This window comes from Lottia gigantea, assembly GCF_000327385.1.
Source record: "Lottia gigantea unplaced genomic scaffold LOTGIsca_20, whole genome shotgun sequence".
Lineage (NCBI taxonomy): Eukaryota > Metazoa > Mollusca > Gastropoda > Lottiidae > Lottia > Lottia gigantea.
This window is the reverse complement of record NW_008708401.1, coordinates 2,955,102-2,971,103: the sequence shown is the minus strand read 5'-3', so window position 1 is coordinate 2,971,103 and position 16,002 is coordinate 2,955,102. Positions and strand designations below refer to the sequence as shown.

The 16,002-nt window shown below is 31.5% G+C and overlaps 2 protein-coding genes across 2 annotated transcripts; both read right to left on the bottom strand.

The window, feature by feature from the left end:
* Nucleotides 1–1,346: 1,346 nt before the first annotated feature.
* Nucleotides 1,347–3,267, bottom strand: LOTGIDRAFT_159498 (hypothetical protein; the record flags this gene model as incomplete). The annotated part of the gene is made up of 6 exons (XM_009053802.1): nucleotides 1,347–1,471; nucleotides 1,923–1,985; nucleotides 2,223–2,274; nucleotides 2,593–2,653; nucleotides 2,879–2,970; nucleotides 3,205–3,267. The coding sequence occupies 6 exons, from the start codon at nucleotides 3,265–3,267 to the stop codon at nucleotides 1,347–1,349; spliced, it is 456 nt and encodes a 151-aa protein (XP_009052050.1).
* A 201-nt stretch (nucleotides 3,268–3,468) lies between these two features.
* On the bottom strand, nucleotides 3,469–4,339 carry LOTGIDRAFT_159497 (hypothetical protein; the record flags this gene model as incomplete). The annotated part of the gene is made up of 3 exons (XM_009053801.1): nucleotides 3,469–3,507; nucleotides 3,706–3,812; nucleotides 4,096–4,339. The coding sequence occupies 3 exons, from the start codon at nucleotides 4,337–4,339 to the stop codon at nucleotides 3,469–3,471; spliced, it is 390 nt and encodes a 129-aa protein (XP_009052049.1).
* Between the last annotated feature and the right edge of the window lie 11,663 nt (nucleotides 4,340–16,002).

Here is a 16,002-nt window from a genome sequence, read left to right as displayed (position 1 = left end):
TGAAAATGGGCCTCTGTAAAAACAAATTTTGAAGACATAATGTGTGCTTATGTTTATAGGCCTATTTTTATCAGACTAAAAGTACTATTTTGAGACTGATATTTCAATTTTCATAGAAATAATATCTGATCGCTCAGATAACAGCAGTCTTTATCTGAGTTTCTGCAAGTCGCAAGGTCGACTTGAACCTTCATTTGAAATATTAATTTTCTCTTTTGTACTTGACCGATTGTCTAAATATTTCACATGAGTAGAATACATCTGGATTAAAAATAAAATAATCTAAATAAGATTCGTGTCCACCCAGAATGTAATGCATGACATCATCATACTTGTTATAGTGGATAAAATAAATATGGTGATGTCACCAAGGTATGACACACAACAGGGCACTTCTGGTCACAACACACAGTAAGAAAGTTTATAGATACACGATAATCTGTTTAGTGTTTACATGTCAAGCTACGTTGACAAAATAAAGTCAACATTGGCACACTTGTCGCCATTTGTTAGTGACTTTTTATGAACAATTAAAGCTTCAAACATCTAAATAGCCACAGTTATAAATCACACGGAGAAGAGAGAGTATAGTCCGATATTCAATTATAGCGGTATAAGGTTAGTTCCCGTAGGCTGTGGCAATCTCCAAAGTTTTATTAAGTACATAATGTGTAATTGTATAGGAAAACAATATGATATTTTAAATACCACCATCCTCATAGATTTCCCGAAAGAAAGGGTTTTTAATATAAAACCCCCAAGAAAAAGTGTTTTATCTGATTTATAAATCGACAAGGACTCATTCCGTAAACAATAAATAGTAATGAAATAAGGGGCGCAACTCGAGCCATCAACCACTGAGCTCAACCACTGAGTTAGACTTACTATTTGAAACACTTTGAAACTTGGCAACTTACGGTGTAGAATGTTCAGGACATACAGGAAATATGACAATGATGCAATAATTTTCTAAAAGGGGTGTAACTTGAATCAACAAACTAATTCAGTCAGCGTGCTAGATTTTTAAATTTTATTAGATAATGCCTTCTGAATTAAAAGTACCATAGATATTTCTATGTCCAAACAAATATGTCACTTTTCTAACTTTATTTCGAATGTACAAATATATACAAATGATTGATTTATGAAAAGGTCCATATCTGTCTGAATGATGATGATGTATAGTGGTTCCAATGGAAGATCAGCTTTCCTTAGGAAATGGAATGGAGTTTTACGTCCTACTTAGCTTTCCTTAGGAGAAAACAACTTTCAACCAAGACTAGGCAAAGTTAGTTTTTATCAAGACTCAATGACATGTATTCCAAAAAGCTATACAAGTTCCATGATCACTTAGACTTTTTAGAAATGACACCTATAGCTGAGATAACAGTTGATTTGGTTCCAGTGATTGAGGTAGTTAATGATGAGGCATGAGGCGCTGAATCCCATTTTGATTTACGTTTCTTGTCATCTGAAATATAAACAATTTGATTTAAGAGAAAGAAAAAAAAAAAAATTTTGCAAGTTCATATTTGAAGATCTTGTCTTCTAGCTTGGCAGATTATGCATAACTATTTACAACTGATGTAATTGAAACAATTAGGAACAACCAACTTATTCAAAGTCATCAGATTTTGGCACTTTGGCCAAGGTAAGAACCAATGACCAAGACTTGTTTGACTCAATCAAACACCACCAAGATTCAAACTCTCAACCTGATATTACCTGCAGATTCTGTAGAATGAGATTTCTTTGTACCAACTACAAATTCAACCTATAAATATAAATATGAAGACCTTTAGCAGAAAGATAACACAGCTCTTGAAGTTCTTTGCAGTGTTCTAGAATATCATAAATTACAATTGAACCAGAGTACAATATTATTTGTGGTTTTGAGCTGCAATATAAATAAATAACGATACTTACTTTGGTTTTATCTTTTCTATCCTTTTCTCTTTTTTCCATTTCTTTCTTTTGAACTTTATCTATAATAAAAGAAGTTTGCGATTTCTTCAAAGAACAAAAAAGTAGAAAGAGCTCTGATTGGTTCAAAATATTGTAATTAGAACCTTGGAAAAAATCTTGTTAGAGGCAAAAAATATCATGTTAAAATGGAAACGAAATTAACATCTGGTTTTAATTAGATAAGACAAAATCCAATTATGAAATCTAACATATCTGAACTGACAAATAATAAACTAAAAACTTTACATTTAACTTACCTAATTCATCATAGTAAGACTCTTTAGACCATAAATAAGGATTGTAAATTTCCTAAAAAAAACATCATTGAACATGTGCGAAAGGATAGATCAGTAAGTAGGGAGTTAGATTGTAGTCTGCTGGGGTCTGGCACCCTCAAATCTTTCTCAGAGCAAGAAATCACATCTGATGCAACTTCCAGTGATTTGAAGAATGCTCAGGGAAATTCTGATACAAAGTGTGGATAATACAATAATTTGATACAATATAAAAAATTTATGGACATATCCTCAGTCTTGTCTTGAAAACAGCTTACAAAAATCAGAAGATTCTAAATTTTGATAATTTGCAATGACAACTCAGTTACAAAAAAAAAAATCATATACTTACAGTGGGAAAATTTGAGCCATGTGAATCTATACTACAAAAGTCTATTAATTTCTCATATATACTGAAAAGAAATATTAAAAATAATAGAGTCAAATATTATCTCTCTTTGGCAGACTAACCATAAATAGCCATATTGATAAGAATGCTTGATGTCTTTAAAATGTTACACATGTACCTTGTAGAGTATGATTAGATGAGGTCAGGGACACTCAATATCTCAGAAAGCATCAACATTATTTTAAACTTCATGCCTTTTTTGTTAATAAGACAGTTAATGAAAATTTACCTTGGGTTTCTAAAATCTTTTCTATTCTGTATAGTTCTGTTTAAATTCAAACCTTCTCTTCTCATTTTCTCATATAAACTAGATATTTTATCCTGTAAAATTATTCATAATCATAGAATTATAATTCAGGATGATGAGGATATCTATCTTTTTCACATCTTTTTTCAGAGCAATTGATGAACGCAAATTGCTGTTTCATTGACATTGGATTACAAGCATATCTAATGGCACATTTCAAAGCTGTAAGTGTTCCTAATGTACATAAAAAGTTTGAAAAACATCCTTACGACTATTAAAATAATAATTCTGCTAATCAAGTCACTTACTTGTAAAGCTTTGGAACATTTACCAGATGGCTCTGGTGGTAATTTTATATCTTCTGCTGGCATATATAATACACTTCTTGATAATGAGGCTGAAATCAGTACAGAAAATAAGGAAATAAGCAATTTCTGGAACGTTACTTATTATGATAGAAGTGAATATAAAAAGCAACACCAGACCAAACATGGTTTTTACAACATTTTCTGTCAAGCATTTTCAATACCTTCATAAATTCAGCGTAATTTCTTATATGATTTATATTCAAATTACTTACAAGCTACTTCTGTTTCTAAACAGCTACCACCCTGGAAAAATAATAAAACATTTCAACAAAAGGTATTAAGACATAGGGTAAACTAGTTATAAAATACAAATCCTATCACTATGACTAATCAAAGTGTTAATGGTTACACATTGAAATTAATAAATTTTCAAGTAAAGCTGTCTCTCTCGAAGGCAATATTTCAGAAGTTTCAAGTTACGACTGCGGAAGGGGAACCTACCTTTGATGTGTTAAATTGATAATCATCTATATCTTCTACTGTGCGTTCACTCTCTGATGAACTTTTATCTTCTTCATGATCATCACCAACATATGATACCAGGGCAGCTGAAATAAACAGATTTATCATTAGACTATTGATAACCAAATATACCCAATGATCAGGACTTTCAATTCAGCTTTCAGTTGGTATTCAAGTCTAAGGTCATACTTTGAAAGCCCAACTTGGATAACCTAACATCAAAATATACTGTCGTCTGTGGTCTCACATTAACAAACCAATGATTAATTTTTTCAACTCTGAAAATACCAGAGAGTTGAGAAAAATGTTATGTAAATTTCAAATGATATAATACATACAGTCATAAAATGAAATAATATATAAGTTTACTTTTCTTAGCTTTCTTTTTGACTGGTGTATCTGTGCCTGGATCCTTGATGCTACTAGAGGAGTTTTCATCTTCAACAACATCAACTTTGGCATGTAATTTATGTTTTAAATGATCTACTTCTTCATCTGATATATTGTCTACAGCACTTGATCCATCATTAGGCATTTCTTCATCAGAAACATCACCATATTGAGATAATAATGATGAAATTGCTGTTGAACTTTCTTTTTTTTCTAACGTCATGGTTTACATAGGCTACTGAAAAATAAATGGTAACTCGCTATGTGTAAAACACATAAATTTCAATCCAATGACAATATTATTACTTTAGTTTAGGCTTGTCTTCAAGTTTAAATTGGTTTAAGTGAAGTGTTTTCGTATTTTCATTTACATGAAGTTCATACAGGAAACATTCTTAAATAATCAACATCAACCCATAGTCATTCTAAATTCTAAGAATATAAATTCTGTTTATTTTGTAAAAATTTGTTACACGAAAAGGAAGATAAGTCATTAGACTCAGTCTCAGACTGTTAACAGCAAAACTGGTTAGGGCCATACACAGAGTGTGAGACTGAGAGTGAGACTTGATGAGAGATTGTCACAATTGTAGTAGTGTAACCACCAATGCAGGATCTTAAAGGGCAATGGTGTAGTCTGTACAAGTATTATAGGTATTTCTATTTAGAAACTAACATTATTTGGGACATAATTACAGTTATGAATCGCTATATTTACTCACATTAAATAAATGTTAAGAGAAGTAACAAAAAGTAAACGACGAAGATTAGCTTGGCTTCCGGTTATAAAGGACCAGTCATTACACTAGACGGGTTGATTAGTTAGTTTAGCTAAAAAATTCCAAACCATTTATTTTTAATTTCAATTGTCCAAAATTGAAACAGGTCAAATTAATGCCAATTGACTTAGATTATGGAAAATATAAGTTTTTGTTATTACTATTCCAAACAAACGAGTTCTCACCGGAAAACTTAGTCAACCTGTCCATATACTGACAGGCAAAGTAAAACAATTTGGACAAAACGCCCCAAATGACTAAAAATTTTAGCTTGGCTTCCGGTTATAAAGGACCAGTCATTTATTACTTTTTATTTATTACATTTATGTCAGAACTTTAGACACGAACCCGTTTCTGATTTAACCAAGGTATCAAAGGCAATACAAGAGTCAACAAGTTTCGTTAGATTTGTCCATTAAGTACGATTTGACTTAAACAGATCTTGTTCTTTTCTGGAAAAACAAGACTACTCGCATTCTTTCAAGATGGCGTCGGAAACAAATCGATAAAAATTGTTTACATCGTTACTGAGGAAGAAATAGCTATCAAATACCCTATAAATTAAATCTTTACAGGTAATTTTCAGAAATTTGAGTTATGCAAACTTTCAAAAATGGCTTGTTTTAAGATATTTTGTTTATTAAAAATGTTGAAAATCTTTTCATGATTTTAGTTAGAAATTTAGAATTTTCTTTCCCTCAACCTCTAGTCTCAAGTCCAACCAAGACTCATATGCAAAAGTAATTTGAACAAAGTCACAATGAATTAGAATGGATTTCAGAACCCGATCGGCAATGCCTTAAATAAGAATATTGTTATATGATTCATGCCCCACTGGATCCTACTTAAAAAAGAAATGCATTATAATTATCATACCGTACATTACATTTAAGTTATTTTTCATGTCTTTAAAAAAGAATAACTGCAAAATTTTGAAAGTAGCCTTATTCCATTTTTGATTTTATTATAGGATAATGTAAACAGATTACAAAGATGTCGGATGATAATGTTCAAGTGGCAGTAAGGGTAAGATATTTTGTGTTGATTGATTTGTATCAAAGTTTTCATCCAGTTGTAATGTAGGTCTATGTACCATATAAATTAGTTAAAATGTTGAAAATATGGAATTAATCTTTATTTATTGAAAGTATCCAATATGTAAATTGTAAAACATATAAAATAATATAACATAATACATTGTCTTGAAGTCAGCTTGACGTGACTGTATAGATTGAATAAAGAATCCTTACTTACCCTGAAAAGTCCAAGAATAAGTACAGATACCAGTATTATTATTTTGATGTCTATTCCTCGTTTCAGGTTCGCCCTTTACTGCCAAAAGAACAAGTAGCTTCTGAACAGAAATGTGTCCGTATTATACCTACATCTAAACAAATTGTCATAGGAAAAGATAAAGCTTTTACCTATGATTATGTACTGTCTCATAAAGTCTCACAGGTTGGTTGACTCCCAATATTGCAGCATTTATTGTGTTAGACCTTGAAAAAAGTAGATAAACTGACCCACTTTCCTAGCAAAATACCCCATTGAAAGTGTTTTTAGCAACCTTAGCTTGAAAATGTATTTCTTTTGTTGTCTTTTCAACATTAATCAAAATTTTCAAGTTATTTTCTCTGTTATTTTAATTAAGTTTTCAACTTATATCATTATGCATCATGTTAAAATTAGATTGATAACTGTACTTTGTACTTGTAGGCTGAAGTTTTTGAAACCTGTGTCTCCCCATTAGTCAACAGTTTATTTGAAGGTTATAATTCAACTGTGTTTGCATATGGGCAAACTGTAAGTATGATAACTTGTATACATGAATATATTAACTGTATGCTTTTTTGATGAAAAATAGTGATGCAGCCTTTCTTTCAAGAGAGTACCTTTCACAACACAGTGCAATCAAATTTGATCTATTTTTTTTAAATTAGATGTTATATTGATATGATAGGGAAAAAGCTTTAGTTAAGATTGTATTTGTGTATGTAACATTAGATATAAATGGATATTTAACTGTAAGGAGTTGGACAAGAATCAACTGGAAGACATTCTCCATGGTCGCTGTCTATCTAAATTCTATTTAAATTGATATCACTTGGTTCCATTTTATCAAGTAATGATATATATTTTAGGGCTCTGGTAAAACATATACTATAGGAGGAGGTAATATTACATCTCTAACTGAAGAGGAATATGGTATTTTACCTAGAGCTATTAAACATATGTTTCAAATAATGCAGGTAAGTTAAACTACTCTTTATTCATGTGCTCTGTTTACAACAAGTCAGAGATCATAGTATGCAGCAGTCAAGGCCTCTTTTTCTCATCCAATCATGTCAGCCACTCTTACATGCATACATAGACAAACATTGATCCAAGTCTTCCAGGCTGGTGAGCATGCACATAATCTAAAATGTGCATGTTTAAACTGATAGATTTAATCAATGTTGTGGTAAATTGTACTGTTTATCTATAATAACCTGAGTTAGATACTTTTTTTGTCTGCAAAATTGATGCTCCAGCTAACAAAAAATTGCCTTATCAGTGAAATGTAGTTTTGCATAATATTAATGATGAGTTATGATTACAGGAAAATAGTCACGTGGAATACAGTATAAAAGTATCGTATATTGAACTATATAAAGAAGAATTAAAAGATTTATTAGACACTGATAGTACCAATAAAGATTTACATGTTAGAGAAGATGAAAATGGAAACACAGGTATGAAATTTTCTTGAGATTCTACTAGTAAGAATCAGTAATTGTTATTTCATTAATTGTATCATCATGATGAAGAACTTATCTTGGTTATCGTTCCACATTAAACTGGCTAACCAGCATCATATTTTTATTTCCTTTATTTCTATTTTTATTCAAACCCACTACACCTTTGCTGACAACAATTAAAATTGCTACTGGCAAGTTATTTCACTGTCAATATTTACCGTTAGAGATTCCAATTGTAGAATATGTAGAAATCATTCAAGGATACAATGTAATTTTTTTGGTTATTTTAGCGTTGAGCTTTGTTGATTGTCCTGTTAATTTTGTTGTCATTATAGTTGTGACTGGTACAAGAGATGTTATATGTGAATCATTAGATGAAGTTATGGATTTATTAGAAGCAGGATCAGCTGCTAGACATACTGGTTCTACTCAGATGAATGAACATTCCAGTCGTTCACATTCAGTCTTTACTATTGTTATTGGTAAGTATTATACGGTTGATCTTATTTTATCATCTGATTCATTGCGTATGAAAATCAACATAATTTTGATTCTTTGGACTTCATTCCCTTCAAAATAGGCATAAAATGGAAGTAAATCTCCATTTTTAGCTGGTCATATTGGTTTAGAACTGCACTTTGATGTAATTGTCAGATTGACTTGAATCAAGATTCTATTGTAAATATGCTGTTTGTCTCATGCACATATTGCTTTTATTCAGTGATGTCAATTACCTCATTTCCAAACCAACTGTCCTGATGAGAATTTCATGTCCAAAGCATGTGTCAGAAGCATGAAATGAGCTTTTGTCAATTATTTCTGAGATTTTTACCCAGTATGTCTTTATGCTAATTGTTGTCCTGCTGTGATATTGGTGATTAATGTTCTATATTAATTAGATTTCTGGATAAACATGCATGTATCTCACACTGTGTAACTATATAAGATATAGACAGGTTATAGTGATTATATTGATTGTTACTGACCTGATTCCTGCAAAATAAGAGTGTAATCTGTATAAATTAGTTTTCTCACACCAAATAATGGCATCTAAAGCCTTTCTGCTTTCCAATTTCTTAAAAAAAAACTTATGCTTGTCCAATATTATTCACATTATCAAGATAGAATTCTATCTATTGGACACTTCTCAGCCATTTTTTTTTCGTCATTTTAAAAATATACTAATAATACTTTTCATTATATAATACTGAATCTCTTAAATCTCGTAAAGAAGGAAGATTTAGAAAAGTTTTCAAACATAACTAAAACACAAAACCATTCTTTGATAAATTAATGTTTTTTCTTGTGTAGGTCAAACATGGCAGGAGTCTGATTTTGAAAATAGTAGAAATAGTAGTTGTAAATCAAGAAGAGTAAGTTCTGATAGTTCTGACTCTTTACCAGGTTAGTATCTTTATACTCTATTTATTTATTTATAATTTTGTTTCATGTCCCTTCTTAGTAATTTTTGACTGATGCTTATACTCTAGATTTGTCAATGGATTGATCTTTTGCGTTCTTTTTTCCTATAAATTTCATGGGCTAAGGTCACAAAGCTAGAACTTGATATTTCTTTGCTTAAAATACAGTTCTAAATAAAGATTGATAATATTCTGAAAGGAAAAGTACGGGCAATTTAACAGATTTAACTTCCCTTACAACATGCTGTGTGATTTCTTTCAGATCTGTCTCATTTTATGTGTGGTAAATTTCATTTTGTTGATTTGGCTGGTTCTGAACGAGCTCATAGAACTGGTAATGTTGGAGATAGATTTAAAGGTAAGAAATGATACTGACTGTTTTTACAAACAATCTTGAGATCAAACAGTACCATAAATATTTATAGTGTGATTTTTGACTATTCATTTAATTTTATTTCTATCAAATATGAAGCAAGGATTCTTTAGATGACATATAGCAATCACTATGCAGGCAACATGAGATATGTATCAAATTTAAGCTATCAAGTACTGATTTTATATGCCTCTCATTGAGTCACATCGGTAGACATTTTGGAAATGCTTCTGTTCTCAATTCTCTAATATCTTCCTAGATACAGTTTAGATACCCACATCTCAATGTTAAATTGTAATATATATTTTCAGAATCTATCCATATCAATACAGGTTTACTATCATTAGGTAATGTTATTAGTGCTCTAGGTGATCCCAAGAAAAAATCTACACACATTCCTTATAGAGATTCTAAAATAACTAGGTTATTAAAGGTAGGTTTATTTACTGCATTTATTTTTTGAATAAAGAAAACCATGGTAAATGCTAACTGAATTCAAGGAATGTTTACTAACAGTTCTATTCAGTAGGTTCTGTATATGAGTTCAATATATTGTATATTTGTAGGATTCACTAGGTGGTAATGCTAAAACATTAATGATTTGTTGTATTAGTCCTGCTGCCTCTAATTTAGATGAATCTCTCAATGCATTAAAATATGCTAACAGGGTAAGTAAAATCCTTGTTCTTCAGTTTACCTTATCCATGTTAATTATCCTTCTTCTTGCCTTTATCATCCAAATTATGAAGTTTTATTTTAGGAAATTAGTAAGAAAATTATACTTATGTAAGTAAAACAGTACGTCAGAGATGAAAACAAAAACAGCCATAAAAAGAAATTTTTTGGAACAAGAAGTTATGAAAGGAGTAAAGAATATGATGATGTATAAACTTGAACATTTGTTTTTATTCTCTAGGCTAGAAATATTAAGAATAAACCTATAGTTAATAGAGATATACAGTCTATAAGGTTTGAAGAGATGCAGTGTGAAATCAAGGTATTTTCAGGTCTATTTCGTATTTAGAAATAGATTCAAGGCCATGCAGTGTTTAATGAGGGGAAATTTGCCAGCTTAATCTTTTTATAGATTCAACACTCAAGAGATTTTTACACAAAGGGCTTCACAGAATGCTTTCTTATTCAGACAATTGCTCTCTTTTGTGTGGGGTTTTACAAATGCGATGCAGTGTGCATCTAAACTTTTACCAGTACAACAGCTTTAGCCTACTCATTTGTTTCTAATTGTCAAAGGGTCTACAATGTGCAAAGTCTGTAGCAAGCGATCCTCTCTGACCTGTATTAGTGACAAGGGAATTCCAGTTATAAAACTCTAAGGCACTATCTTGACGTCTGCTAGACTTGAAGCTGTGTTAGAATGCAAGTTTCAGTGTCTATATATATGAATACTATTTATCTTACTAGGCATTACGAGAAGAGTTATCTAGACAGAGAACAACTATGTTTAGTGTGGCTGGAGGTGATATTAATATGGAGAAAGTTATACAAGATACTAATCATATTAAACATTTAGAGGATAAGGTAGTGAGGTAAGACTATATGGCGGTATGGGTTAGTTTTTCTTGATCTTTTTGGCTCAATGTCAAAATATGATGACCCCATAACAACCAGGTCATGGAATATCTTAAAAATTATATAATGCTCTGATCTCAGTGATATTTTGTGAAAGCAATTTGATGTCATGTGACTGTATTTTGAAAGGGTTAATTTAATTTCAAGTGTTGTTTTTAGTAAAAAATGCATATTTGAAGAGCACTAGCTAAAACTTTATCAGTTGATTGCCATTTGATGAATATTAGTCTAATACTTTATTTAAGGGGATATTATTTTTTTGATTAGGTTACAAACAGAATGTGCCCACTATAGAATGATAGGAGAGGAAGCCTACAAGCAACTAATGGAGATACAAGATAGAAATATTCTTACTAAAAGTCAAGATTTTAGACTCAAAGATTGGTTAGACTTGATGGAAGAGGTAAACAATAATGTTCATTGTACTAGCAATAGCTAGGGTTAAACTCAAATAAAAAAACAACAATATAGTTTCCCCTTTTTATACGCCTACATCTCTCTATGTGGACGTATATCGTCGTCACCCCTGTCTGCCTGCCCGTCCGCCCGTTCGTCCATCCCTCGGTCAGTCCATCCGTTAACATTTGCTTGTAAACGCTCTAAAAACTAGATTTTTTGATGCAATCAAATGAAATTCGGTTTGTGTATACATATTCATAAAACGAAGATCAAGTTCGAATTTGAGCGTTTTTCGACTGTTAGAAGCAGAGTTATTGCCCTTGCCCTAAGATCTTGAATATTTACTATCCGCATGCCGTGGTGGGCATATATGGCTGTGGTCCACTATCATTGTTGATCATTGTTGTTGTGGTCATAGAAGTTTTGAAAGCATTACTGGTAGTTAATCTGCAACAACTTGACAGGTTTATGACTACATATATTTACATTTGTGTGGCCTTAATCTCTCAGAGTTGTCAAAACTGTTGCAGATGTTATTAAATGAGCAAGATTCATCACAAGGATTCTGGTATTTAAAACAATTTTCAACAATTTGTAATGACACCTGGAATGTACATCACAAATTCACAGATAATAAGATACTATGGTATGTAAATATATTGTTTTGGTATTATAGATAAAGAATAGAGTACCATCTACATTAACATCCAGTGAAATAGAAAATCAAACTATTAAAGATTTAGAAAACCAGTTAAAGAAGGTAAGGCGGAGAATCTAGACAGCTTCCTATTTGAAATAATGTTAATTCATTTGCAATTATATGAAATTATAATAATTGATTTGAAGTTTGCATACTTTTGTGTTTTTATTATTTCAGTGTCATGCAGATCTACATAGTGATGAAGAAATATTTGCTGAAAAGTCAAAAGAAGTTAATAATCTATCAGAGAGAATTTTAGAATTGGTAAGATCTCCCTCCTTGGTCCATAATTTTCAAAACCTGAATCTGCTAGCTTGGAATAACATCATCAGGCCTAAGGGAGAGGGCCACCTGAAAAATTTAGATGACTTGAAAATCTTGTTGAGTCACATACTTGAGACCTAGGGCTAGTGATGGACCTGAACATCATTCACAATATTTTGATGTAAATTGTATATTTAAACATTATCTTATGATATTTATAGGAAGATGCAGCTGAAGAAACAGCTAATTCTTTGTTATCAGCCGAAGAAATCATTCAGAAACAAGAACAACAGTTATTACAACAACAGATTAAGATAGAAGAACTTCAGAAGGCCTTAAAGGTTAGCTCAAGCTCCATTCTTCAGTTCTCTCTTTCATAATTCATATACCATAACCTCAACCTCTGTAGTATTAAAGCAAATAGACTTATTTTAGTGACAAAATCAAGGACAGATGAACATGAACCTCTTGGTCTAGTTTTGTGTACATCTGGATGACAATTATAACGAGCAGTTGCCAGGAGACCATCCCTGCCTTGCCTGACCAAAGGGAAAAAGGGACTAAACATACTTATATTATTAATTACAGAAGGCATTAAGTCATGAGAATACTGATTGTGGTGATAGTTTGACCAGTGATAGATTACCATTATCAAATAGAAGACCTAAATCAGTTCCAGTACATTTACATAGATCTGATAGTGTAAGTAGTCATTATCTGTTATATTCAATGAATTTGCTAACTTCACGCAATGTAATTCAGGTTCTCAAAAGCAGACCCAGTTCAATGATCTCTCTAGCGTCAGGCCGTAATTGACTCCTGATTATGGTAGACACCTACGAAGAACTCCTTGTTAACTGTTGAGTTATAATTCCCAATATCTAGCAGTTTACCCACATGAAGGAACAGCCTAAGATATATGGACATTGTTTTGATAATTTGTACAGAATATATAATAAATGAGAAATTTACATGTAATGCTTTTGTACATTATTATATAAGAAAATTAAGATATTTTTTGGGGGTTTTCAGATCAATAATGGAAGTCATAGACCAGCATCACGGAATATTAAAACCAGTCCAGCGCTGTTTTCATTAGAGAGAGTGATGCAGAGTTTTAGAGCTAGAAGTCAGTTGCTTGTGAGTCGGTTAGAAGATCATGATGATGTCCTACATCAAACATTTAGTGATGACAGTTCCCATAGTGACTCAGAGGGGTAAGTAGAACATTTAGTGATGACAGTTCTCATAGTGACTCAGAGGGGTAAGTAGAACATTTAGTGATGACAGTTCCCATAGTGACTCAGAAGGGTAAGTATTCCCACTACAAGTAAGTGTAGGGTTACCATCAAGGGTAAGCCTTCATTATTAGAAAGATTCCTCAGAAGAATGTGAGCTCTTATGTTTATTTTATCCAAGATCTTTTACTGATTTGTCTGTTACCAATAGTAAGGGATTAATTTTGATGTTGTTTCAGGGAAGGTAATTTTGTACGTAAAGGAACATTCCGGGTGAAGAAAGATGGAACTAAAGATATAGAAAGTCATCAAGCTGAACTCAACAGACTGAAATCTGGTAAAATATATTTTAATACGTACCTTGTGTTAGTTTCAGCCTCTTCTTTGCCGTAAAGAATGTGAACAATTTTAACAACTTCATGTGTTCAATGGTTTATTGTTTGTTGCATTAAACCAAACTAAAATGCTGAATTTTGTGTGATTTTTGATTGCGTGATATTTCACAATAATTTAATGACACCCTTTTTTTTTTGTTTTAACCATTTACTGATTGTGCTCAATAAGTAACATTTTTTTTAGATTCAGGATATTATCATTATAAGTAGACTGGATTTTTTCAGATTTAAGATGCAGTACCAGGATATTAGATAAAAGTATTGATGTAGAGGATGGTAGTAGAGATCAAGATAGTAGACTAACATATACTAATATTGACAACACGTCCAGCGCTGATCTACAGAAAAAGAAAATTAAACAGGCTAAATTAAAAGTTCTTGAATCCAGTCAAAAAATGAGAGATTTATCCATCAATATCAGGTTTGTTAATTTGTGGCAATTTTGTCAAAAAAGAAATACTAATTTTCCCTCTTATTCCAGTGCACAACTTATCAGGTACTTCTAACATTAAGTTGTCCAGTTAAGCACATGTGGAAAAGCATCCGGCTGTTCATATGTAACTGAAAAAGCGAAAGCTGTATGAGAGATGACATGACAAGTTATCCAGCATTGGATACTGCATTGAATGGCCCTTTTTCATTAGCCCAAGTAGGTGAACAAACAAAAGAAAGAACCATTTTGTTTACAAGAAAACAACTTAGATTAAAAGGATCCTGACTACTAGCTGGTACTTGGCCAAACCTGGATTATCTGTATCTATTTACAGCTGTGTTGAATGAAGGAAATTCTTTTAATTTTATTGCATTTCAGATTGAAAGAACAGTTAATAGGAGAACTTGTGAGATCTGGTAAAGATGCTGCTCTAATGAATAAACAATATGAAGAAAAAATTAAAAGTTTAGAAAAGGTAAATAAATATAAGGATATTTCTCAGAGAAAATTCACCCTGATCCACCCAGGATATTCTAGTCATTCAGTTTATTAGTCTAAAATGACTGGCAAACCATGTTGATGTGTCAAAGTCTAGATGTCAACTGACTATTTCAGCCTTTGTGAATCAAGGGAAATACCCTTCATAGAAAAGGAATGACAAAACCATGAACTTCAGAAAGGTTTTGTAACCATGGTGATAGAACGGTTTTATTTGCTTGCAGTTATTCTACAGTTCTAGCTTTTCAACCACCTAAACCTGTAGCTTTGATTAAATGTTTGTGTTGTTTCAGATGAAGAATACAGTAGAGAAAGAATTACATGAAACACAGAAGGCACTACAAGGTTTAGAGGTTAAGGAACATCAAGAGATAACAGAAAAACAGAAATTAGAAATGTTAGCTAGTAAATTTTCTCCCAATAACATTTTATGAAAAATGCAACATTTTCCATATTTTTATATCTGTTTGTTTTCACCACATAATGTTTTACAACAGAAATGAAAATGAACTCCTTTTTTCAGTGAATATAAGAAGAAAATTGATGCAGCAAGAAGTAAAATGACTGCTTTACAACAGAAACAAAGAGATACAAAGAAAGTTGCAGATTTTGCTGAGCAAAATGAGAAAAAGTAAATAGACTTTAACCTTTAAAATTAAAGTTTATTTCAAATATTATAAGAGCAAACAAAATCAAACTTTATGTGTATTGTAAAGAGGATTTTCTGATTTTTTTATGTGTATCAGTGACACTGACAGCATTGATTTGCACCATTTCAATTTTCAGTTAGAGGTCTTGTGCAATTTCATTATAACTTTAATGATGAACAATGGTAGCCAAAATATATAAAATAATAACTTTACTGTATTTTAATGTAGAATTCAAGATTTACAACTGGCTGTAGACAGAATGAAACAACAACAAGATAACTTGCATAAAAAATTAAAAGATGAAACTGAACAGAAATCGAAAGTAGAGGTAAGTAATGGGTTATTATTTCATACAATGTTGTATGTAATCACACAATACAAAATGAAAAATACAGGATTATAATTTCT